We start from the raw sequence: 26,177 nt of genomic DNA, 5'->3' as shown, positions 1-26,177 counted from the left end.
CCTTTAAGAAGATATAATTACTTTTGAAACCACCAAACTTAAGAACTATTCTGAAACCAATACATTTATCAAAATGGTGCTGACCTTTCTGTCAGATTATTGGATTGTCAGGTCCCCTTACCCTCCTGGCAGGAGTGGGGTGGGGGACCTGGCACTTACTGGGAAGGTGCTCTTGTGCACACGCAAAGTGCACGCATGCTCCTGGAGGGCACAATACCATCACTTCTGGAAGTGATGCCATCGCTTGTCCTGACAATGGGCATGCTGCCACACTTCACAGAGGCTAATTAGGGAAGCACAGGAGCATAACTTCCAGCGAGCATGATGATGTCACTTAAGGAAGTAATGTTGTCATGGCTAGCAGAAGCATGCCCGTTGTGTGCTGGTCAAGAAGGTTTTTTTGCCTTCTTGGCCCATTCCCCAGGCCTTTCCCCACCACCAGCCAGGTGCGTGGCAGTGGGGGACAGAGGCTGGGAGCAGGGAATCCTCCTCCCCCACTGGAGGACCTGGCACCCCATCAGACTACAATCCATAACAAAGCCTTCTTGTAGTACCAGTTAAGCAGTAGAGATCTAAAGTGAAAGCCTTTGGTGGCAGTGAAAACCTTTGGGGAGGCAGCAATATAAAGATCATACAAACACAAAAGGGAAGGTGTTCTCAAGGTAAAATATTGGGTAAAGAAGAGAACACCTGTATGATTGTAAATAAAAAGAGCGTAGATTGTAACCAGAGCCTTCCTGAGGTATCAGTTTAAGATAAAGTAAGAAGGAGCTGCATTAAATGTCCGAAGGCAAAGGTTTAATAAGGTTCAAATGGCTATATCAAACTAAGCAAATAATTATAACTGATTTTATAAAGCTTGTTAGTAAGCTGATTTCTTTAAGCTGCTTTGCACATTTTGGGGAGAATACATCCAACAAGCATAGATTCTGTTCAGACAGCTTAAAAGGTGGTATTCCTGTCTCCCCTCCTTTGTTGCAGTCTTCCATCCCCCTAAAGTTGTGCTCCTGCGGGTCAGGGTACCCCCCAGGAACATCACGGGTGCAGCGAGGGGAGGAAGTGGTGACTATCACCCTTCCTTGCTTCCATAAGCAAACGTGCCTGCTGCAAGGGGGAAGGACACTTAGGATCCAAGCTGTAATGTTTTGAAAGTGCCATGATTTTCATGACATCCATTGGATTATTTGGGTGATCTCTCCCTAACTCTTTGCTTTTTCCTGCAACTTCATCATTAATTGGCTATCCATGGTATTTATTTCAGAGCTCTTTGAAGAGAAGAGGCAGCAGGGACATTCACAAAGAAAAGAAGGCTTTTGCTCAGGTATTTTTTCCAAGCACATGCTTGTTTTTCATTATCATTTAAAAGTTTAGTCTGTAAATAAATGTTCTAATTTGCTGGGGGATGGAAATTTTGTTAGAAATACAAGAGTGGTCTAAATGTCTTCATAATTTACATTCAATTTTGAAGTAATATATGGTTTTAATCGTCTAAATGCCCTTTATGGGGTTTCATACCTGTAGACAAAATTAGGCATTTCTTGATGTAGGAAATGAAATTATCTTGTCTCAGAATATATTTGGAGCATACAGAGCTCAGGGACATTGACTAAATTTATCCTGGGTGCCAAGGTTTTTTGTGCTAATGAGCATCTTGGCACAAAATGCATTTCACACACTAAATCAACACATAGCATATTATTCTCTCGGATACTAAGGCTTTGTTTTTCATGAGAGGTGAACAGCATGTGATCTCTAGATATCAGTTTCTTTTAACCTGATTAAAATAGAAAAGTGAAGCAATCTGCTTGCCCCACTTGGATGTAGATTTTATTGAATTCTTGAAGCATGATTTTCCCTAGGAAAGATACTGGTTTGGATTTCTCTCCTTTTTAGTGCTAACTATAGTAGCTGACTGTTTTTCCAGATTTCATTCCATTAGATGTTAAATAAATTGGGCTTGTTAGTTGGATTTCTGTTCAGTGAGGAGTCACTGCAACTTTGTTGGAAAGTCATTAACTTAAGTGCAGTAGTAAAATAATTCTTATCTTCCACAGTCAAAGCTGAATGCACACTCAGTCCCTATATGTTAAAGCATACCATGCACATGGAGTCTGTACATATACTCCTGATCACATAAGCAGAACCTGTGCATGTACACTCTGTGCAAACCCTGAATGTGCAGAGATCAGGTGCCGTGATCAGCCATTTCCACATATTAGGCATTTTTTCTGGTATTAATTAATCAGGGTTTTCATTAAACATATTCATTTAATGGAAAGTACTCTAAGTAACAGTCACAACCTGGGTTTCCTCGAGATCTCAAGCCTTGACAACTGAGGGGACTGGATTCTGTTCTGTCTTACAGTTGCCTGTATTACAAAGCCTGCTAGTAATCATAATAATATAAGTTGCCTAGATTCATTTGAAGTCATCTTGCCTGTACCCACTTCTCACGTTTAGCTAGCCGTTAACCCACAAATAAAGGGAAATAAAGGGTTAAAACCAAGTCTTCTCATATGTCTTTTGAATTAGGAGAAGAGATAAGATGCAGTCCTCATTAAATAAATTGTGCTGCTCCAGGATTATTCCAGGACACTCAATTCATAGGCCACAATATTAGTCACCTACCTGACCACCTATGCAGCTCACCTTTGCCTTGGTCCCAACAGCACAGCTTTGTAAGGAGATGATGAGTGCAAGCTACTTCTGTCACAACAGGAACAAAGAAATGCCACAGAGAAAGCAAAAAGGAACATCCTCAAGGAATGCAAAACCAAAAGTACACCAGTATAAGAAAGTATATCAAAAATAGGGACACTGTAAACTGCAAACTGAACACCACCTGAACCCACAATATGAACAAATGAGACAAGCATACAATTGTAACCAATATTCAGTGTACCAATAAAAAGTGTGTGAATACACAGAAAAATAGTAGATACATAGAAATACATGAAACATTAAGGAGTTAAGTGACGTAAACTACGGATATCCTGCCAAACTCCATTTTTAGTAGATCAGTAGTACTCACTCTGTGTGTGGCTCTGTCTTTGAAAACTACACTTCCCAGGTAAAATTGCATCCCGACACATTAAAAAACATGTGTCTGGCGTCACTTAGCTTAGCTCTGAGTGGCTCCTGTAGCAATGATGAAATCACTTCGTCCCCCCACCCCTCACCCCCACATAAATGCACCCAGCGCAGTGCTTCAGGCCTTTGGAAAAAATGAGTGGTTTTTAAAATAAAAGTACAGAATAGCCATGCATGGTACTTTTTTTTTTATAAGGAAGGGCTGAAAAATCTAAAAGTCTGCATGGGATGGGGAAAGGTAAAAATCCTTGCTTGTATTATCAACAAGGCATGCTGGCATGGAGAAGCTGTTCTCTTCCTGCAACAGAAAAGCACACACCTATTCCTGGAGAGATGTACATCTGTTTTCACTCCATGTCATTGGCAAGGTTAAAATCTGTATTACCTTTCCAGACCATGAGGCTATACTTATAATTTTCTTTTGGCCCAGTGGATGAAAAAGTCAGTGAAGCAGAATGAATACCTATGGGAATTACTTGAACTGGAACTGTTCACAAATGTTTAAAAAATCCTTACTCCTGTTCTTCCCAAGCTTTAACATAGGCAAAAACATAGCATTTCTGTGGCTTGATGCTTTCTTTAAACAGCAATTACCAAGTTTTTGAATAAGAAGGCACAGTTTTAGAATTTCATCTCTGTCGGGAATATGCTGTTAGTCTCATTCTCCAACCTTGAATCACTTGGTTCTTATCTGTTATACTAGGTGCAACAGCCTGGTGAACAATATTTAAGGATGCTGTGATTATGTGTGCCACTGGGTCACACACATGGATGCTGTTTTCCATCTACTTTTGCTTGGTACCTTAGAAAATAAACAGTACAAATCCTAAGTATGAACTTCAAAAACACCTTATCAACCTAGTTCCAACCAGAAGATTTCACAAGTCAAAATTCTAAAGCTACTAGTTCCACTCGTATGTGCCTGTAGCGGTATAAATATCAAAAGTGCTGGTTCAAATTCATGGTTTCAGTTACATGAAATGAAAGCGAGTATTCGAGGTACCATCTCTCCATTTAGTTTTATTGAAAAAAATAGTTTCTGTTCAGCAGAGCTGCAGAATGGAGCTTCTTGGAAAATGCCAGGCAGCAGTCAGGACACAAAGAAAACTGTTCCTTCAACGCAAGGTAGGAATGTGGGCACCAGCCCAATTTCCTGCATACCAGCTATGCTGCCATCTCATAAAGCTTGCCATGCAGTAAGTGCATAGTCATATTCTGCCCATTCAAGACCTTTGCATAAGTGATAGTGGATGATTTACAGTGCCAACCTAAAGTTGAGTTATACCTTCAATGGACAGAATCTGTTGCACTCAGTGGGGCTTACAAGGGCCATTTCCACATGTCTTACTGGCCCCTGGAACGTTGTGCAAAACACCCGGAAGATAGCGTCTTCTCGCGCGAAATCGCAATGTCGCACAAAACTCCCAGATGATAGCGTCTTTCTGGTGCGATTTTGCGCGAGAAGACGCTATCTTCTGGGTGTTTTGCGCAACCTTCCGGAGGCCAGTAAGATGTGTGGAAACGGTCAAGGTTGTAAATCTACTTAGGATGGCACCATTAGTCCTCATCGTTTTCTCTTTGTGTCTTCCTGCTGGTCAAAGATATAAAGTTTGGAATGTATGATCACGTCTCATCATAGCTTCTGCACAGCAGCCCTAGTTTGTTCATATTCTTTTTTATTATTATTTATGTTTTTCCTCATTTCTGTGTTTAATATAAACTGCAAGCACCTTATCACCTGGTATACATATTTTTTCTTTAGCAGTCACTTCCAGCATTCTTATATTTCCTGTTCTCTTTAAACCAACTTGGAGCTAGTAGAAGAACCATGGATAAAAAATAAATTAGTAATTCTGTTATCTTCTACTAATCATTTTTTTCTTTAAGATGTTTGAGTAAGACTGACAAAATTGGTTTCTGTTACGGATTCTTGAAGTCTGAAATTCAGAGTTAGAATAGAATGAATATTGTTTGTGTGTGTGTGCATGTGTGCTTAACTTCCTGTTGAATGAAGTGTTCTGGAGAACGTGAAAATTTGAATTCTGAATTGTGATATTGGGTTGGTCTTGTTAAAAAGTATTATACAGCTTTTGTTTCTGGATTTTTCTTCAGATCAACACAGTTACCTGCCATCTCTGTCTACAATGAGTATGTGTCTTCCCCAGGAAAAATAGCTTCAAAATTTTAGTAGGATCAGGTTCATTTTATTTTACATGAAGAGTTGTCAGCTCTGGATTTCCCAGAATATTTCTGTAAAACAGGTTGTAACTGCAGAATAGGCAGGGCTAAAATAAATAAGACAACATTTTAGAGAAGACAGACTGGATTCCACGTCATTAGGAGTTCCACATCTGATGTCATGTGTAAAAGGGTCAGAAGAGCTAATCTGTCATTTTAGCGTCTATATTTCACGTTATGGAATTAACTGGACACAAATAAACTGACTTTGAACTCCAGGATATCTAATACATGGAGCCTGTTTGCATAAATAGTTTCATTCATTCATTCATTCATTCATTCATTTATATCCCGCCCTTCCCACATGCATGCTCAGGGCAGGTCACAACAATAAAACTGTACAAATTAAAACATCCTAAAACACAGAAAATCGCAGTACATATAAAATCAGCATACATGGCATCTGTGATCTGGAACTAAAAGACTGCAAAAAAAACTTATCTGTTGCAAACCACAATGTAAACATCCAGTCAGGAAGGATGGTTGCAAACACATTGATCAAAGGCCTGGCGGAACACCTCTGTCTTACAGGCCCTGTGGAACTGCAGCTGATCCTGTAGGGCCCAGATCTTCATCAGGAGTGTGTTCCACCAGGCTGAAGCCGTGTTCCTATAGCTTAGCATTAGAAGTCCTATCCTGCTACTATAACTAGTCTATATATTTAATAGGTGTGCAGTTTGGTAATGAATGTATGTTTCTTTAATATTTATATTAAAATAATATACCTTCTAAACTTGAAAGCAAAAGTCAAGGGCAAAATGAAAACAAAAGCATAAAAATATATGAAAACACAGTAAAACTTACCAGTTTTAAGACAAGCTGTCAAATGCCAGCCCTGACTGCTCTAATTCAGCTAAGATGTATGTTACCAAACATGTTTGTTTCTGTTACTAGATATCACCATATGTTTCTAACAAATACACCCGCAATTACATCTGTCATGATCTACTCTATTAGCACTAATCAGGATACCAAATTGTTTGAGAAGTTTTTAATTCAGGATGTTAAAGACCAGTCTTTATTTACAGTTAGGGACTATGAGGCTGCTTCCAAACAGACACAGTTCTCTGTTATGCACTCTCTGCTATTGTGAAACAGAGGCATTCACAGTGCCAACAGAGCATCCACACAGGAGGATTAGGCATCTTTTTCTCTATTCCACTTGCACCTGCTATTCACACAGACGCCCCAGCTGCTGGAGGGATTTTTGCATTTAAAAAAAAGTGGGATTGATATCATTATAGTGTAATATAACACTATAACTATTACTACTGACTTTTTCAAAAGCCAGCAAAAATCCAACCAGTGGCACAGACTGGGGAGGAAATGGCACCAATGTGTACAGGGAAGTATAGAAATTTGCACATTCCCATCCATATGGTAAGTAAACCTGCTTTGAGTACATCCTTTCTGGAATGATCATACCAAAGCTAGTTTCATAAAAAAAAAAAGAAACCAAAGCAGAGTGAACCATGGAACTGAAGATCCAGTTTGGTGTAGTGGTTAAGAGCGCGGGACTCTAATCTGAAGAGCCAGGTTTGGTTCCCCACTCCTTCACTTGAAGCCAGCTGGGTGGCCTTGGGTCAGTCACAGTTCTCTCAGAGCTCTCTCAGCCCCGCCCACCTCACAGGATGTTTTGTTGTTGGGATAATAATGGCATACTTTATAAACCGCTCTGAGTGGGTATTAAGTCATCCTGAAGGGTGGTATATAAATCGAATGTTGTTGTTGTCGTTAAAACCAGGAGGAAAACCAGGATACAAAGTTGTATGGAAGTTCAAGGGCAGGGATGGGGAGAGACAGTCTAGTTTTAAACCCAAGTTGAAACCAAAAACTTGTGTGGAAGTGACCAGAGTGTCTCTTAGCCACAAGCATTTTCTGTATATCTTTTTTATTATTATTATGTATTTACAGAAAATTTCGACATTCTTATTCCTGCATGCTTGAGTTAATGCAGTGGCTTCTGGCTAGTTGATAAGTTTTCTGTTGCCTAGTTGATAAGATGCATACTTACCACTGTCCTAAAGTTGTTCCCATGCTGCACCTGGTATCCTCTGCACAGTCTCCCTCTGCAGCATTTTGTGCCCCTCCAAGTTGTGCTTGTGTGGTTCAATGGCCTCCCAGGCTCAGAGTGTCAGGGGCAAAGTGGGAGTCTGTAGTGAGAGAGGCCAATTAGCAAGAGTCTTCTTTCTCTCCTCCACAAACAGAAATACTGTTCTGTCAGAGGAACTTCTGTTATGTAGTTGGATCAGCACCTTAGGATTCAAGCTTTAGGGCGGAAGCCCATGAGTGCTTTGCCTCCCAAGACTGCTTTTACTCGCATATACATGGCATCTCTCTACCTGTGGCTAATGGAGCATTTTGCTAGTTTGGGGGGGGGGGTGGAATCACCATAATTGTTTAAAGCTTTAAAGGGAGATTATCTCCAAATATCACATTAATTTTTTATATTAATATTTTCCTAGGTTTTAAATTTAGTATCTCTATGTGAACAATCCATTAAAGTAGTATTCTAATTAATAGACAAATATTACATTTCATCTTTGATTTTTTTTAACCTTTCCCTCCCCATGTAGTGATAACAAAACTATTAAAAAATAACAAAATGCATGTACCCTAAATACGTTAAAGACAGAAAGGTGAAAAATCACACTGCTACATAATTTAGACATGTGGTGATAAGAAATGTTAATAGATATATTAAACAATACTATACAAAATCCATTACTTAGTAAGAAATATACAGTACAAACAGCTGGATTGTTACAGTAAAGTAAATAGATCAAGTAAACAGACTCTTCAGTCCAACATAAAAGCCAGTTCCAAGATAATAAGCAGTATCAAAAAAGGTATTTTGTTTATATAAGGGAGGAAGAAAGCCTTCAGACATTTCCAAATCATAGCACTGATTTCACTGCTGCACAGTTTCATAAGGTATCCAGTAATGGTGCAGAGATTTGTTTGTCAAATTTTTGTACCATTTTCCAATTTCAAAATAGCCACATGGTTTGACACACTGTTAGTGTTGATGGCAGACATTAAATCCTTACATAGTGAGGGATCTGCAAATCATGGGGGAAATGGGCAAAACTGCACTGTTCCTGACAACTTTTTATCCTATCTGACTGACATTGAATAGATTTTGTGGAAGGGTTTATATACTCTGAAGGAGCTGAATGTACATAGAGTTCGCTTTCCAAATTAATTTGTTTTCTTAGCGCAAAAATTGTGCAGTCTTTGAAACATAAATGTTATACATTGTTTTTCTAAGAGTCTGTGAACTATGATCATTTTATTAGCACCAAACTAGCCATACATTTATACATTTCCATTAAAAATATACGTTTTTCATATTCTACAAAGTTCTGGCTAGTGTATTGGTCTTTCTCTTTTACACAATCTCCTTTTTTGTCTTTGTTTTGGTCTTTTCTATTGGCAGGAAGACAGTGCTGATTTGAAGTGCCAGCTTCAGTTTGCCAAAGAAGAAGGAGCACTGATGCGTAAGAAGATGGCCAAGCTAGGCAGGGAGAAAGATGAATTGGAACAAGAACTCCAGAAGTACAAGTCCATCTATGGAGATGTAGAAAGTCCTCTCCCTACTGGGGAGGCTGGAGGTCCACCCAGCACAAGAGAGGCTGAACTGAAGCTTCGCCTAAAACTGGTGGAAGAAGAAGCTAACATATTGGGAAGGAAGTTAGTGGAACTGGAGGTAGAAAACAGAGGTATTAAGGCTGAGATGGAGGACATGAGGTGTCAGTATGAGAGAGTGTGTCTTAGCCAGGACCATATTTCAAGCATTCCTACCTCACCATACAGTGACTCCGTGGAGTCAGCTGCAGAACTACGTCGTCATTTGCAGTTTGTAGAAGAAGAGGCAGAACTGCTGAGGAGATCCATCTCTGAAATTGAAGATCACAATAAGCAGTTAACAAGTGAACTAAATAAATTCAAGTTTGAGCCTGGACAGGAGTCTGGCTGGCTTGATGATAATGCTTCCAAGTGCAGTGGGTCCTTACAAGAAGAGCTGAAATCAGCCCGACTGCAAATCAATGAACTGAGTGGCAAAGTGATGAAACTCCAGTATGAGAATCGTGTTTTGATGTCCAATGTGCAGCGCTATGATCTTGCCTCACATTTAGGACTGCGGACTTCAAGCCCGAGGGACAGTGATGCTGAGAGTGATACAGGGAAAAAAGAGAGTGACAATGAAGAAGGCCGTCTACCTCAACCAAAGAGAGAGGGACCTATTGGAGGTGAGAGTGAGTCAGAAGATTTGTATGAAAAGACATCAGGTTTCGGCAGTGGGAAACCATCAGAAGTTAGTGATCTGTGCTCTACTGAATTAACAAGGGCCAAAGAGGATGCAGAATCTTTGATCAACATCAAACGTGATGCTGAACGTCTGGAAAGAGCTGTGGATCGTCTCATCACTGACACCGATAGTTTAATTTATGATGCAAAAGTGCATATAACCAGCAGTAAACCATCTGAACAAGGTTTTGAAAAAGGTGATGAAACGGGAGGAAGGGAAAGTGAACCAGAACTTTTGGATACGATTAATTCAAGGATGAAAACGTTCCGGAAAGAACTGCAAACCTTCCTGGAGAAGGTTGACAATGTTGGGGATGGCCTCAAAGAACAAATGGAAGATCTTTCCCCTCTTCCTCATCTTACCGAGTCTTCCAGTTTTCTGTCCACAATGACATCCATATCCCGAGAGTCACCCATTGGTAACCAGGGAAAGGAGTTAATCACAGACTTCCAGGTAGGTGGTCCTCTCTCTTTTTGGGGGGGTGGGGGGTACTCTTCTTTGCTTCAATGGTGCCGATTTTACTCATGGCTGTTTTGTTATGACTTTAAAGTATAAATTATAAGACATTTCGTAAGCTTTGCTTTCCCCCCCAACTCTGCTACTTTGGTTCCGAGGCTGTTCCTCATGGCAAAAGGCTAATGTAACAGAAGCAAAAGGCATCTGGGTTCTTTTTTTTATGGACTATTACAGCTGATGCTACATATTATTTGTGGCTGTTCTGTTATTATTTCAACTTAAAATGACAACCAACAGGCAAGTGCCAAAATGAATTTTGTTTTCAAAGACCATTATAACTGTATTTCCTGAACATTGTGTAAAGAGATTTTTTTCCTTCTTATTGCTCACTTATTGAGTGTTTCTCAAAAGATCTTGCCAAAAATAAAAAAATCTAAAATAAAATAAGTTATATTCTTGAAAAGCCTGCTTACAGCTCTCTCACATAATCGAGGGGTGAGCAAGAAGCACTGTAGCCAGCGAAGGACTGCCTTTCGTAACGCATTTTACCTGGGCTCAATGTCCGTACTGCCACAGCTGCCACACTGGATTTGGCTTTCCTGCGCAGCACAAGTAAGGATGACAAAGCCTTATATCCCATATCCCCCATAACTTGTATGCTTGCTGTTGGTTTGACTCATGCATCCTCATTGCATGCGCCTCATAACCAGTGTTTGCATTCTTTTCCCTCTCTTTCTCTTTTTTGCTTTTCAGATATTTCAGCCCATTATTTTGCTCATTCTCATTTTAGTTCTGTTCTCTTCACTTTCTTATGCCACTGCATTTAAGTTGTTTTTTCTGTTCATGCTTTTCTTTGTCTTGTAGATTTCAGTCGTCTACTTTTACCCATTTTTGTTTTTTATTCCCTCCTGTCCTTTTTTTTTATGTTATAAACCCCACCCATGCACCTAACAGTCCAAACTGAGGGATCAGATGGAGTGGCAGCGCAATCAAGATCATGGAGATGAGCGAGAGATTCACCACCAACGAGGCACCGCCGAACCACACATCAGAGCTGATGGAGACTTTAAACTCTACAGGCCAGGAAAGAAGGGTTGTTTCAGTCTAGAGGTCAGCACAGACTATTAAAAGTTTCCTGCTACCTTGAACGAGAGTAATCAGTCCACTCAACTTATTCCTGATATTCTTAATAGTTGATCCACAAGCATTGGAATTGGTTTGGGTATGGTTCTTCTCCATATTTGCCCTCCCTCTGCATTTTTACAGTTGTGGAGTTTATTTTCCTCTTTACATGCCAGAAATAATCAGGATTTTCAAGTGAGGACGCTGACATAATTGGTAGCATTTTTTTAATTTTTTTGCCTATGCTTATATCAATATATTGAATTAAGGGCTAAATTTTTTTAAGATCAAAAATAAACATATTACCTATCTTTTCATGAGTAGCAGCTCCACCACCTATCTCTAAGTCTGTCCCACCCACAGTCAAAACCAGAGCAACCCAACTGGGCCAATCTAGATCAGGAGGCAGAGGCCACCACCAGCATGGCAAACTGACCTTTGTGGGGATGGAGCCCAGAGCAGCAGCATCTATGTCCCTTTCAAACTGTTTATCCAATGATCTATCCCACTATACCTCACCTGCTTTTTACGTCTGTGAAATGCATTAGAAAGGTGAAGTGGAGGGGAGCTAAACTCAAACTGTGGGTCAAAAAATGCAGCATCCTGAATAGCTATTGTCCTGGGTTAGCTTTTGTTGCCACTCAGCCAGGCACAAGTTTAAAAAGCCTGAAATCACTAAAGAAAGAATAGTAAGCCATATTGATGTTAGCATGAACAAAGAGAGTTGGGAAGTACACAGAGGTTATGCTAAATAGTGACTCAGCACTAAAGGTTTGCCAGAGACCATTCCAGGAGCAACATTTATTTGAAATATTATTATCATTCTATATCTATATTGAGGAAATATAACTTGTTTTGCATATAATGTGTCTTAATTAAAACTAAAAAAAAATTTTTTAGATTTTGTTGAAACATCGGTTTTCAATCGTTATGGTCCAGGAACTAGGAGAGCATTAAAAACTAAAATAGTTACCCCCAAACAACATTTAATGCCCCCCCCCTTATTAAACTGTCAGAAAGACAAATCCCTAGATTTTCACTGCTCTTCTAGTCTGGGTGAAAAAGGCTCTACATTGATATGTCTGGAATGAAAGACATAGATCAATATAAAATTGTGAAATGCTGCCATAAACCACCCTGATTATATAAATAAAAGTGGCTATAAGATGAAGAAGTTTAATATGCACTTAAGTATTCCTTCAGAATGTTCCCTGACCGATGGATCAGTAATTCTAATTTGCATTTGTGATTGTGAGAAGAGACGTACATGCTTTATTTATTCCATATTCATTAATCCTGCTTCCTTCCATTAGTTAAATTGGAATATAGGAGGCAGGTCAGTTCCCAGTTCATTCAGTGAAGATAGAAGTGAGCAAATGTGTGCATACTAGAAGTTGCAAGCAGAAAGAGTTGACTAGAGACCAACTGTTGAAATACAATGTTGCATATAATAATGTCTTAGAATAATGTTGAAGAACTATTCGTATTTTAGTCTAGTTAACAATATCTGAATAACTGCCTCTTGGTCAACTTGTGGATTTGGCTGTAAACCGATGGATTATTTTTAAGCCAAACTGCTTTTTTTTTAATGCATAAAATAAAAATGTGGGAGATTCTTTATAGCTTCTTCAGTGCATTGGAGTCAGACAATGATGCACATTTATGTGTATATATGTGATCTTGTTTATGTCTGCTTAGTTTTAAATTTCTCCTTTTATATTTATGTCGTGGCTTGAAACATGTTGCAATTTTTGTGGAATTTTCTGTGTACCATAGTATAATTGGTTAAATAATTTAAAGCATCTAATATGCCCAGTTCAGGAGTGTTGGGGTATGATGTTCACATCTTAGCAGGAGATAAGTAAGCCTTTTAAAACAGATGTGGTACAGATGAGGCATTTGATTACAAAAGTTCTTTATTTAAAATTATATAAGCATTACAGTCCTATTTTCTAAGTTTAAAATGACTCTTTCAGAGCTCCTCTTTACCTCACAAAGGGCAGTTGGGGTGCGGTGAAGGGGGTTAAATTTGGATAAAACTAGGATTGGTATGATCAGGAGGGATGGTTTCTTGCACCTTCCAAGTCCTAGGCTTGTCAAATAGAGCTGCCACCACCCAAATTTAAATGGGCTTGTCCCTTCACTGGCTGTTTGGGGGAGCTGGTGAGCTTCTGAGTGTGTGCAGAGTTATAAAATAACAGAACACAAGAATATATATGTAAGGAGCAAAGCTACAGCTAATAGAAAAAGAAAAACAAGAAATCCAGAAGTCTTAATACCTAACTATCTCTTTGGAGTTCTCACAGTACCTGGGGCACCCTCTGCTGGGATGAATGTCCAATGCTTGGGAAGGTAATGACAGGCCCACCCTTTGGGACCCTCCTTTCTCCATTCCCTGCTGAACCACACACCATAGGCTGCAGCGCCTTTTGTACCATATTTTTGCAAGTGAGAGGGGGAGGAGTTCCCTCCCCTAACACCAATCTCTCCCAGTCATCATGGCCAGCTGATCTCTTGTTCCATTCTCCTCATCTCTCAGGCCTCTGATTTTATGATGGTATCAAAATGCTAGAACAACATCCCTCCCAGTATGGCAAAGCAAATGGTGTTTATTGCTTTTTCCTTCCTGGTTTTCCCAGGGCTGGATCTGAAAAGGTGAATCACAGGCTAGCTTAATATAAAAAGGCCTATGTCTCCATCATGACAAGGATGGTAAGGATGAACTGTCATCATCCCCCCCAGTTCCAATCTGGCCTCTCCCCTGTAGGTGCTTTTATTTAAACAAACAAACAAATAGGGCTTCATTATCGTGGATCTTGTCTCAGGAGATCCATGATAATGAAGGCCTGTTTGTTTTTATTAAATAAAAGCATCTTTGAGGAAGGAGGCCAAATTGGATTAGGGCCATTTAACCCTTAACATCCTAGTTAAGTGTAACTTGCCTTTATGAAAACTAATATAATTCTGGGAAAGAAGGGAATGGAGTATTTGTAAATTTCATTCTTTTCTTTTTTTGTTTAAAATATTAATAGAATCTTTACTACCTGCCTTCTCCCTCCTGCTGTAGCATATATGATTTGTCAGGCTACTAGTTGGGTGAAATGCTGAATGGGCAAACCAAATGAGATGCGGATAGTTCTGTAATCAGAGTTCCAGCTTTTAATAATAATAATTGTTGTTATTGTTGTTATTAATAATATTATTAATAATAATAATAATAAAGTATGCTTATATACCACTCTTCTAGACAAATTAGTGCCCTGCTCAGAGTGGTGAACTAAGTCAGTGTTGTTATTATCCCCGCAACACAGCTGGGGAACTGGGGCTGCATGGAATGGCTTACCCAAGGCTAGGGTTATGCACCCAAAAAAAAGAGAGAGAAATCCAAAAAAATTAGATCTGGGTTTCAAGAATCCCTCCAAAACTCTGATATTCCTGAAATATAGGAAAGATTGTCTGATCCACTTAAGACAGATCAGAGAATACTTGATTTATTCAGCCATTAGTCCCTATGGGAAAACTATCAGGGGGCTATTATGGGGGGAAGGTGCTGGGGAGGTATTTTTCAATAAAACTCCACTAAATTTGCTGGAAACCTACTCCTATAAAGACCCACCAAGTTTGAGGAAGATTGGTCTTCAGGTTCTAATTCTATGGGCCCCTGAAGAAAGTGCCCTCAGCCACTCTCCATTATTTCCTATGGGGGAAACATGTCCAAGCAGGTTCTCAAGCAGAAACACCCAGAGGCAAGGCTGTCAGTGGCCAAAGGGACACCTCCAAATGCAAAAGAAAGTCTAACAGCACCAGACTGAAGCAAGGGGTTGGATGGAATCTCCCAAGAACCAAAGTGAATCAAGGGGACTGACATCAAACCAGAGAATCACATCAAAATAGAGAATTCCACCCAAACCAAACTGAAGCATGGGAAACTGTTGCAACTTAATGCAGCTGAGCCAGTGTCACTCACAGAAGCCAGGAGGACAAGAAGAGCTCATGTACAAATTGTCCACTCATTCCCCTTCCCTTCCTCTCTCACTCCCTCCTCCCCCTCCCCTCTTGGAAAAAAAGCAGAAGGAGCCGGCCAGAGGCTGAAGTCACATTTCCTAGATTTACCAGATTTATCTTGGGGTCTGGATCCAGGTTCCAGGGTCAGATCCAGGATTCTCTGATCTGATTTGAGAAAACCAGATTTAGCCAGATTGGGGAAAATCCAGCTTTTCCCCCAGGTCCAGATTGCCCATGCCTACCCAAGGCCACTTGCTCAGCTCATAGCAGTAATGGGATCTGAACCACCAGAGTGCTGGTTCACAACCCAACCACTTAACCATTTTGCTATAGCAGCTCTCAGTCAGACCACATGAGGGGCTGATTCCGATTAGATCTGTGGTTTAACAGGATGGGTTAAGTCTTCCCACCCCAAGCATTTTTCCTAATTGAAACAACCCCAGGGAGCCCCAGCAAATACCAATTTCCCTGGGCTTTTTCAAGTTGAGAAAATGGTACGGAAGAGGAATGTTTATACCCCCTTTTATTAGAGGCCTGAATAGAGGCTATTAAGGTTCCATTTTAATTGTATTTTATTTTTATTATTTTAATAACTGTATTTTATGCTTGTAAGATAGATTTCTTTTTTACTGTTCTTAACTTTGCATTGTTACAGCCTTTGGCCATATACCATTAAACCTACTACTACTACTACTACTACTACTACTACTACTACTAGAGGCTATCAGAATCAGGCCCTCACATGCCTAATAACTGCATTTTTTAAAGATTTGGGCATTTCTTTCATGGAATTCCTAGCATTTTATTTGCTTTGGCCCAAGGATAGCCACCAAAAGCTTGAAAGTTTTAAGAACGGCAGTACTTTTGCTTAGATCCCTGCTTGGAATCTACTGATTCTAAGAGCAGAAATCACAACAAGCTGCAGAAAGGTGCTTTAAATAAGTGCTTACCTGCCCACTCCTCATGTCATGCACCAGCAAATCCCATGCCTCCCACTCATCCCTGTTGAGAATGATGGTTGAGCAGGCAAGAGAGTAGGGAGGGGGAGAATGGGCTCCACCTGTGAGTCTTGTGGTTCCCCTGCCTGTTAGTAACGAAAGCTGTTCATTTTAGTTATTAAATTAGGTTTATATTTCCATTGGTTTAAATAGAATACCCATTTTCCAACTATAATTTCCCCTCTCCATTTAGTTGGGGTAAAATTTTCAGACAGGAGTCGACATTCTCATTTTGTAGGTATTTAAAATTCTCACTCATAGAGTAGGTAAAGAACAATGTTTGGTTACTCAAGAAAAAGTGGTGGACATAAATACATACAATCATGAATTGGCGGCCTAGGGATGTGATGGGCTCCCCCTTATTGGCAGTCTTCAAGGAGCAGCTGGACAACTACTTATTGGGGATGCTTTAGGCTGTTCCTGCATTGGGCAGGGGGGTTGGACTAGATGGTCTGTAAGGACTCTTCCAACTCTATGATTTTTATTTGTTCATTTATCAGCCACTCTTTAAAATGCTGCCTAGCCATCTCTCTTTTGTGCTGATTGTACATGCTTTACTGACAGAGGATGTATGGTAGTTCCTTTCTGGTGTCTGGGTGTAGCATTTTCCTCCATTCACCTCCATTTGAAGCACTGCCTGCCTGTAAGTCTCAGCTTGTGCAAGAAAAATGTTTTCATTTGTTTACCTGCCCTAGTGGCAGTGCTGCCTATTGCTGACGGGGTAGGGAAGGTCTGTCTGTCTTTCAACCAGTATGTGCTAACAAAATGCTTAAGAGTGTCAGACTAGGATCTTGGAGACTCAGGTTTGAATTCCTTCTCTGCCAGTCACACACTCACAGCCTAACCTACCTCACAGGGTTGTTGTGAAGATAAAATGGAGGAAAAGAGAATGATCTAAGTTGCTTTGGGTCCCCATTGAGGAGAATGGAATGGAATGAATAAATAACTAGCAGGTGTAGCAGTAACCTAGCACTGCATACCAAGGAAACAGGAGTCATAGTTTATACAAGATCATATCAGAGCCCTCCACAAGCTAGTGAGCCAGGGATGTAACTTATGTAAACAGGAAGAATAGACTTCTATGTATAGCTGTTCTGATTAGAAAACACCTTGTCACTTGCATATCAGCTGAGTTACTACTTCCATATCTGACTGTATATCTCTTCAGTACATTATTTTTATACTATTTATTTTTATTTATACTAAGTATTATTTTATACTAAGTATTGTGATGGAATAATTGTTAGATTAAAGACAACAGAAGTTTGCTATCTTCTGTTTAAAACCACCCTCTAGTCTTGCTGCCATTTTTGAGCTGCATTAACAGCTACTTGCTTAAGGTGTTATTAGAATGTATTTAAATAATACACATCTTGGGTTAAATACACATCACAAGATAATTTTGTCTTTGACAAAATACCTTAAGCAGAAAGCTTTGGGTTTTTTCCCCAGCAATTCCAGACTTTTTAACTGTTTTGATAGAAGGGAGTGATAGATGCCTACCAGATGCATGTTCAACTTGTTACTCGTGGCTGGTGCAATGCTCTGCCTTTGTGTGTGAGAGAACTGTCTCTCTAAATATATAATAGGAACAGATGCCACAAAGTGCAATGTTAAAAGAGAATCTGTAGTAAGTTTACTATGTCAAGCACAATAAGCTTAAAACTTGTCCCATATTAATTCTGAACTGATTAGTTTCAGGTATTCAACATTTTCTCCACATAAAGCTGCCTAATTATCTTTGGAAAGTAAATATGAGCACAGGAATAGCTTTTGACTACTATGGCTGAATCTGTGATAGACGATATCTATATTGTAAAATATTGTTTTGTTCTTCCTTTTGCTTCATGTCCATTTGATTATAAGACTGTAAGTAGGATCCAGCTCTCTGTTTATGGGAACAGCATTTAATACTTTATCTGTTGTTACTATTATCTGGACTCAAAGAATTATGTGCTAGTTTCATATGCCATTTACTGAACAGAGACACACACACACACCCTCGCCCAATATAACATGGAAAACCTCTTTCTCCGGTGGTCCTAGGTGTGGGGCAGGCCTTACTTTTGGGATATAGGTCCTCCTCTCCGAAGGCAGGGTCAGTTCGCTGATTTTGATCCCAGAGGGGAGGGGCTTGTCTCTGGAATCACCAGTCTTTCTGGCCCTGCCATCCGAGCAGGATGTCTTCAGCAATGCTCTGCAGAGTGCAGTGATCCCGGTGAAGAAGAAACTGCCAGAGATGAGTCAGGCGTGGCAGCGTGCACCTGTAATTCCAGTACTCAGGGAGGCTGAGGACACAGGCAGTACGGAGCTCACAGAGGAAAGGAAAGGCCCTACTGCCTACCCCACCCCCATTTTGCTCGAAGCAATGGCGAGCATTAGAGCCAACGGTCCTAGGTTACTCCTAGGTTCCACGGCCACAACCGCAAAACTCCACCGAGGTTCCCCACCTTCGGGTTGGGAGGAACCTCCCCTCAGATGGCCAGACGGTACGGTGTTTGAGTCCAACGTAGCCTGTTGTAGAGACCGATATTATCGGGAACTCCCTCAGGCTTGGAAGGAGCAGCCTCCAGCAGCAGCAGCAGAGGACTTGCTCCAACCCCGGCAACCCCGACTGAACCACGGTAAGACTGATCCTGCGGGAAACAGGGGCCACAAAAGGAAGGAGGGAGGAGAAAAGAGTAGCAGAAGCCTCAGAGCCAGCTCACCATAAATAAAAGGGAGCCCTCCTTTGTTTCTCTTTCCTTTCAGCCAGGACTTGTGAGGTGCGCTTTCACTTTCATTTCTCCTTTTGGCGGGAAAATTTCTGTTGGTGACAATGTTAGTAATGGCAAACCCCAGCCACATCCCAGGCCTCAGAGGGCTCAAAGCTGCAGCCTAGTGGTGTCAGACTCACAGGCCCTGGCCTCTTTTGGGCCTCTCAACAGGCCAGTGAAAGAGAAAAGGCCCAAGGTTCTGGCTGGCAAAATGTCAGCAAAGACAGCCACCTCCTAGGCCTCTAAAAGTGCAGGCCTGTGGCCTAGACTTTCCAAACTCCCAGGCCTCAGCCCCTTCTAGGCCTCTCAACAGGCCAGTGAAGGAGAAAAAGTCCAAGGGCTTGGGCCCGTCAGGCAAGAATGCCTGGAAATTTTTCTGCTGGTGGTATGTCAGCAAAGGGCAGGCCTGGCCTCCTTCCAGGCCTCAGAGAGCACAAGCCTGTGGCTTAAACTTGCCCAACTCCCAGGCCTTGGCCTACTCCCGGGCCTCTCAAGAGACTAGTGAAAGGGAAAATGTCTGAGGTTTGCATCCACCAGGCAAGGAAGCCTGAAGTGAGTTGCTGTAACATTGTGGTTAAGTGCTGGGCCATGAATCATTACCCTGCTGGTTCGAGTCCCATAATTGCTTGAACTCGGTGGTTGACCTTGTCTCAATCACCTAGCGGTTCTGAGGGAATAATGATAATTCTGACTTTATCACAGCCCCTGACTTGGTTAGTCCAGGCAAGCCAGATCTCATCAGATCTCAGTACCTCAGCAGGGTTGGCCGTGGTTAGCAATTGGATGGGAGACCTCCAAAAAAGACCAGTGTTGCAGAGGCGACTGTAACTGGATGACATTTTCCACCACTAAGGGGAAAGAAATTACATCAAGCTCAAGCAAGCCTTTATTGGCATATATAAAAATATAAGATTTTAAATACAGAAATGAGTCCATACAGAATGAGATTAAAATTACAGATAGAAACAGGGCAGTAGTACAGCAAAATCAGTATTACTTGACAGGGTGTATAGCCATGGCACTGTAGAGAAACTTTGCTACTATTTCAGTTATTTCCCCATCTGGGTTGTCATGCAGAAACTGAACCTTAAAATCATCAGAAAACTCTGAAAGTCGGGCTAATATAGGATGTAGAAGATCCCAGGGTGGCGCCAGATAAAAAGAGCACTGGAGAAGAACATGGGAGACAGTTTCAACACAGTCCATCAAACAAGGACAACACCTGCTATAATAAGGAATCCCATGTAATCTACCAGATAAAATGGCTGAAGGAAGAACAGTAAATCTGTCCAGAGAAAATGCTCTGTGTATGTTGGGAGCCAGGAGTTGGTAAAGGTATACTGCCGGGAGACTTACATTAGGGACAATCCCCAAGTTTAGGGGAGAACAAGTTCTATTAGCAGAACTATAGATAGTTTGTAACTCTAATCCCAGAAGACTGGATTTTATTTTTGAGAAGGCCTCAGACTCAGATAGCAGGGATAAAGATTCTATAAACAAGTTCAAGGAGCTTCAATACAGGCTGACCAACTAGAGTTGGCAAATTCAGATAATAAGTGATACGTATAACTAGTGTCAGGATCTCATTGGCAGAGTTCTTTACCTGAACAATGTGGTGTCTTTCTTATACATCATGTCTAGAATTTGCTATGTTAAACTGTATAGCCGTCTAGTTTATTCCTTTCCATGTTTTGAGTACTGAACGACAGTTATGCCATGTTAATGTATTAGTTGTTAGCCTCTCCTTCCTTCTCCGGGCATTGCCGGACAGCTCCTTCCGTGGGAGAGAATGCAAGTTTATCTTATGTCTGCAGCTCTAACCTTGAGGTTCCCGCTTCCTCGTCTCCACACTCTCAGCGCTGGGAACTCTGAGGGGGGAGGATGGGAACCCAAGGGTTGAAATGTAATTGCTTTCATCAGGTACCTCATTCCTAGCAAAGTCCATGGTCGGCCAGAATGGTCTAAGTTCTGGAATGTGGACCCAGGGCCTGTATGCTGTTTTCTAATAAACCTTTTTGAAATCAAGAGACTCTGTCGTCTTGCAGAAGGGAAGAAGGCAGGAGCTAGCCGACTGGAATGCCACAGTCTGACAACTAGGGGGATCAGAATTAAAATGGAGTCTCAACCACTATTTGATAGTGTGAAGCCATGCGTTGGTGGCCAACAGATTCTGACCGCACTCTAAGCATAAGGCAGCATGTGGAACACACATAGGAACCCCCATAATATTATGCAGAAAATTAGAGAGAACACGTTCAACTGAATTGTCAATAGCATCAATCCAGAGCGGGGGCCCGTACAATAACTGAGCTCCAGTTTTAGCATTGAAGGCTTTAAGAGCAGCAGGCACATATTGGTTACCTCGATCAGAAAAATAAAAGCGAGATATTGCTGCAACATTAACTTTGGCTGCATTAATAGCCATCCTATGGTGGAAGGTCCAAGTAGCATTAGATTGGAAATAAACACCCAGGTATTTAACCAATACCTTCGATTTTTCATAGTTCAGCTCCAGTCTGTTGGTCACACAGTATTCAAGGCAATGGTTCAATAAATGATTCAATCCAACACGGGAAGAAGACAGAAGAACCGCATCATCCGCATATAACAACAAAGGGATAGAAATGGAGCCAAGTCTAGGACTGTGACCATCAACCAGTGACAAAAAGGGGCAAGATCATTTTTAAAAAGATTAAACAAATGGGGGGCTAAAATGCACCCCTGTTTAATCCCCTTCTTAATAAAGATCCTGGGTGAGAATCTCCCAAGGGAAGAACACCTGACCTGGCAAGACGCTGATGAATAAAGATTTTTGATGAGAGATAATAACCTCTTATCTAGTGACATCCCCTCAAGCTTTGCCCCGAGAAGTTCCTTGAGACAGAGTCAAAGGCTCCCTTAAGGTCCAGAAAGGCAATGTATAGTTTAGATCTTTTCCTACTCCTGTATTTATTAATCAAATGAGCGAGGACTAAACAATTATCCAAAGCTGACTTCCCCTGACAAAACCCCACCTGCTCTGGACCTAATATTTTGCTAGATGACATCCAAGTGCTGAGCTTAAATTTGCAAGAATTTAGTGTATAGTTTCCCAATAACAGATAGAAGGCTAATTGGTCTGAAGTTAGAGGGGTTAAGATGACAACCCTTTTTATAAATGGGAACAATTATCACATTGGTCCAGGCATCTGGCATCTGGCCAGTCTTATTTAACATAGTGAAGAGAGAAGCAAGCAGAGGGGCCCACCACTCTGGATCAGCTTTCAGCACCTCTGGGATTATCGCATCTGGACCAGGAGCTTTACCTGATTTTAGTTGATCTATAAGAGTTATTATTTCTTCCGGAGTGACAGGAGAGACCATCCAGGGGAGAATAAACCAGTTGCATTCCATTAGGGAGATCCTCACAAAATAGGTCCGAAAAATACTGAAACCATGTATCGGGGGAAATGGCTGATATATAAGGGATCTCAGAGCGAATAGCACCATTAATTAGGGTCCCGAATTGCCTGGAATCATTCAGGGTAATGGCGCATAAAAGTTTTCCCCATTATTTATTAATAAAGGTCAGCCTCTGAATCCTTATAAGATGATGTAAATGATTTTTAATTATCTGATACTCCACTGGCAAGCAGGTTGCTGCAGAATCACAAAAATTACAATAAATAGTACGTACATGCCCCCTATTTACATAGTCGCAGCCATAGTTACTATTTAACAAACGAACTGGCATGGCCCAGGATGGAAATAAGGAATTCAAAGAGGTCCTGAAGGCACACCAATAAATAGTCTAGCAGCTAGACTCTTGGATGGGCAGGAGAGGCATTCCAATGTGGGGGGTCTGACTCCAGATAGGTAAAGGGGTATCCCCCCAGATTAAAGAGGAGGCAAGGGCATTTAAGAGCACATATCTCAGTTAAACCTTCAACCTGGACCCTGAGCTATCAGTTTTCTCCCTCAGCCAAGAAGAAAGGGGAACTGGTAAAATAAAGGAAAATTCTCTAGCAGGAATTCCTCCTCTTCCTCAGGAGCTGTATCCTAAATGGCTCCCTAAGGTGATGAGGATCCTCTCTCTTAAGGACTAAGGGGTTAGAGAGAATCCTCCCTAGAATCAGGAATAACCCCATCAGGGATTCCCTTCCAGTAGTCTCTCATACTTGCAGGTCTAAGAGAGAAACTCTGGCAAAACTAACTAATCTTATTTCCTCCCCCACCCTCCAAGTCTTATACATTAGTTCCAGGGGTTACTGAGAGGATCAAGCTGCCATTGGTGGATGATCTGATAACCAGACTGCCATCTAATACTTTGCTGCCCATTGACAAGGACGGACTACCTAGGATTCCAGCATCAAGTGGTTTCAACTGGCTATGCACAGAAAATTGGAAGTTTCCACTACATCCTTCAGAGCATTGGTGACAGCTCCACTCCTTCCTAGAGTCACATTCTCTCGGGTCTCAGACCTGGCTGCAGTGAGCAGTAAACGCCTTTAAAGAGCCAAAGAGAAAAACTAAGAAAATAGCCCCGGCAATATGCTATGCTGTGGTCAACAAGAATCATGGTTTTCAAGCAACCAGACACAACACTTAGCTTAGAAATTGGAATGTGGACCATTTGCCCCAAAGCCAAAGTAACCATGGTTCATTTCAAAGATATCAACCTGTCTGAAGAAGCTCTGAATAAAGGAAAGCAGACCAAACATCAAAAGGAGGGTAGTACCTTCTCCCTCAACAAATCCAGTCAGACTACTAAAGAGACAAGAAGGGAACTCAATGTGTCTACACCAAGGCAGCAGGCGCAATGGTGTTTTGAGGATGCGTACAATGCTTGGCAAACCTTTGGCAGCCAATAATTAGAAACAGGTGAGTGTTGGATACTGTGATCAGTGGAATTCAATTCTATGCCATCTGATCCCTTTTCCTCTAGATCCAAAGGAATTTGGTCAAATAAAATAGATGCCTAGGAGCAAGAAAGTCGGAATGGAAAGGCTAAAATTTGTCATGACTGCCATTCAGAAGGGAGATTGTCTGGCTTCCATCAATCTCTCAGAGGCACTTCCAACATTGGACCCTTTCCTTTAAGCTGAAAACGCCACCTATGGTGTTCATTAGAATCCTAGCAGCACTGATAGCATGGCTAGGCCATGGAGAGTGGCTACTTTCCCATATCCAAACGACATATTTACCTGTGCACTTCAGAGATGCCTGTTACCATACCATGGGGCGTTAGATCACAAGAGGTCCAAGATAGTTGAATTGCCAGAGATCTTCAAACAGGAAAACAACCAGTCGCTGTGCCTCATTCAGTCCCATGAGGGTTTAACTGAGTCCCACTCAGGGAACCAGAAAGAACAGTGATGACCATGGATACATCTTTGGTGATGGGGGTCCCACACCCAAGGAAGAATGGCATAGAGCATCTGGCTGAAGGACAAATGATCAACAGGGTAAACCTTTTGGAACTCGGAGCCATCAGACACAGTATGGTAGAATCTCAGAATCTTCCTACAGGTCACTGTATGTTTATACAGAGGACAACTCTGATGCAGACTGGCTAAGCCAGAGAGTGATGAACCAAGCAGAATGGATGCTATCCAGAGGGATTCCCCAACTCCTCTTCCACAGTTTTTGACAAGGTGCAAGAAGGAGAAACCCTCAAACCATAGGGATAGATGATGTGAGCAGCAAGCTGCCTTCACACATCCTGTATGTCTTCCACAGTACAGCTATTTCACAGATCTGTTCAGAAGATTACACAGTAAAGTGCAGAAGTGATACTAAAAGCAACCCTCAGGTCCAGAAAGACATGGTCTTAAAACCTGAAGAATCTTTCAAGCATGGATCCCTGGCACCTCCACTGAAGGAGGGCCCATTGATGCAGAGATCAATACGACACGCCTGACCAGCTATGACAAGCCTCACAGTGTGGAGGTCGAACACAAACAAATAATAGGGTTGGACTAAGCAAAAGGCATGATGGGTACTATGGTAACCTCCAGAAAGAGTTCCACAGAGTATATAAAAAATTCCTGCAGGGTAGTGCATGGATAGAATCATGTTACCTTTTGGGGCTAATTAGGGAGTTACTATCTTTCAAGAGGGGTTGAAGAAAAGTCTTAATACCAGCACCCTTAGACAAAAGGTAGTGACCATCCCAACAATTAGGGATTCTAGGAAGGGACGTTCCCTTATATATCACCTTCATGGCAATGGATTCTAAAAGGGGACCTCATTGTTGAATCTTCCAAGGATTCCCTGGGGGTATTTTTCCCCATGTGAAATATTAATCTGGTATTGAGAGCATTATACAAAAGATGCCTTGAGCATATGACCTCATGTCCCCAAAGAAACAGACATTTAAAGCCATCTTTCAGATGAGAATAAAATCAGCTAGACAAGTGTCAGAATGGCAGGCACTAGCAGTAGCTAGAGATCCGTGCCGTTTCCTGCAAGATGGTAGAGCAAGTTATGAACAGACCCACCTTTCTTCCAAAGATGAACTCCATGTTTTCATAGGACAGGAGACATAGTACTTCCCTCCTTCTAACCTAATCCAAAGCACGGGAAGAAAAAAACCCTCACTACCTTGATATATGTAGAGATGTGAGATTCCACTTGGGCAGGACTAAACAGTTTTTCACAAGTCTGGGACATTAATTGTGTGTTTGTAGGAGTTCCTCCTTGGGACAGAGAGCGTCCTTTTCTTGGCTAAGTAGGTAAAGCAAAAGGTACATAATTCTGGCATGTCAAGCCAGAGGTCTGGAGATGCCCATAGATGTCAGGGTGCACTCACTAAGGGAAGCAGCAACACAGGCAGCCTATAAATCCTTTTGTTGTTAGAAACGATCAGTAAGGTGGTCACATGGAAATCAATATATTCTTTCATCAAGAAATATAGGATAGATAAGAGGCAACCTTCAGCAGGAGGGTACCACAGCACACCCTCTAGGCCTGGAAGCCAGACTGCTCACCCTGGGGCACACTGCTCTTGTATGTCCCAAAAGTATGGACTGTCCCACTCCTAGGACCACTGGAGAATGGAAGATTTGTATTCACTTACCGTGATGCTTCCTTTCTTAGTGGTCCTGAAGTGGGGCAGTCCTACCCACCCAAGTTTCTTGGGGGGCAGCTTCTAGGATTGGATGAAGAGTTAGGATAATAGCTTTCCTCCCAACGGATTCAAGGGAGGGACCTTTCTATTTA

At 41.4% G+C, this 26,177-nt stretch overlaps 1 protein-coding gene across 1 annotated transcript in view; it reads left to right on the top strand.

Moving 5' to 3' along the window:
- Nucleotides 1-26,177, top strand: part of MTCL1 (microtubule crosslinking factor 1) — a 165,448-nt gene that overhangs the window by 91,665 nt on the left and 47,606 nt on the right. Inside the window, exons 4-6 of the mRNA XM_054986068.1 lie at nt 1,262-1,321; nt 8,768-10,093; nt 11,051-11,206. Of these exons, the coding sequence (XP_054842043.1) occupies nt 1,262-1,321; nt 8,768-10,093; nt 11,051-11,206 (1,542 nt within the window). The remainder of the gene's footprint in view (nt 1-1,261; nt 1,322-8,767; nt 10,094-11,050; nt 11,207-26,177) is intronic.

Source organism: Eublepharis macularius, chromosome 7 (genome assembly GCF_028583425.1).
Source record: "Eublepharis macularius isolate TG4126 chromosome 7, MPM_Emac_v1.0, whole genome shotgun sequence".
NCBI lineage: Eukaryota > Metazoa > Chordata > Lepidosauria > Squamata > Eublepharidae > Eublepharis > Eublepharis macularius.
This window is presented reverse-complemented; position numbering and strand designations above follow the sequence as displayed.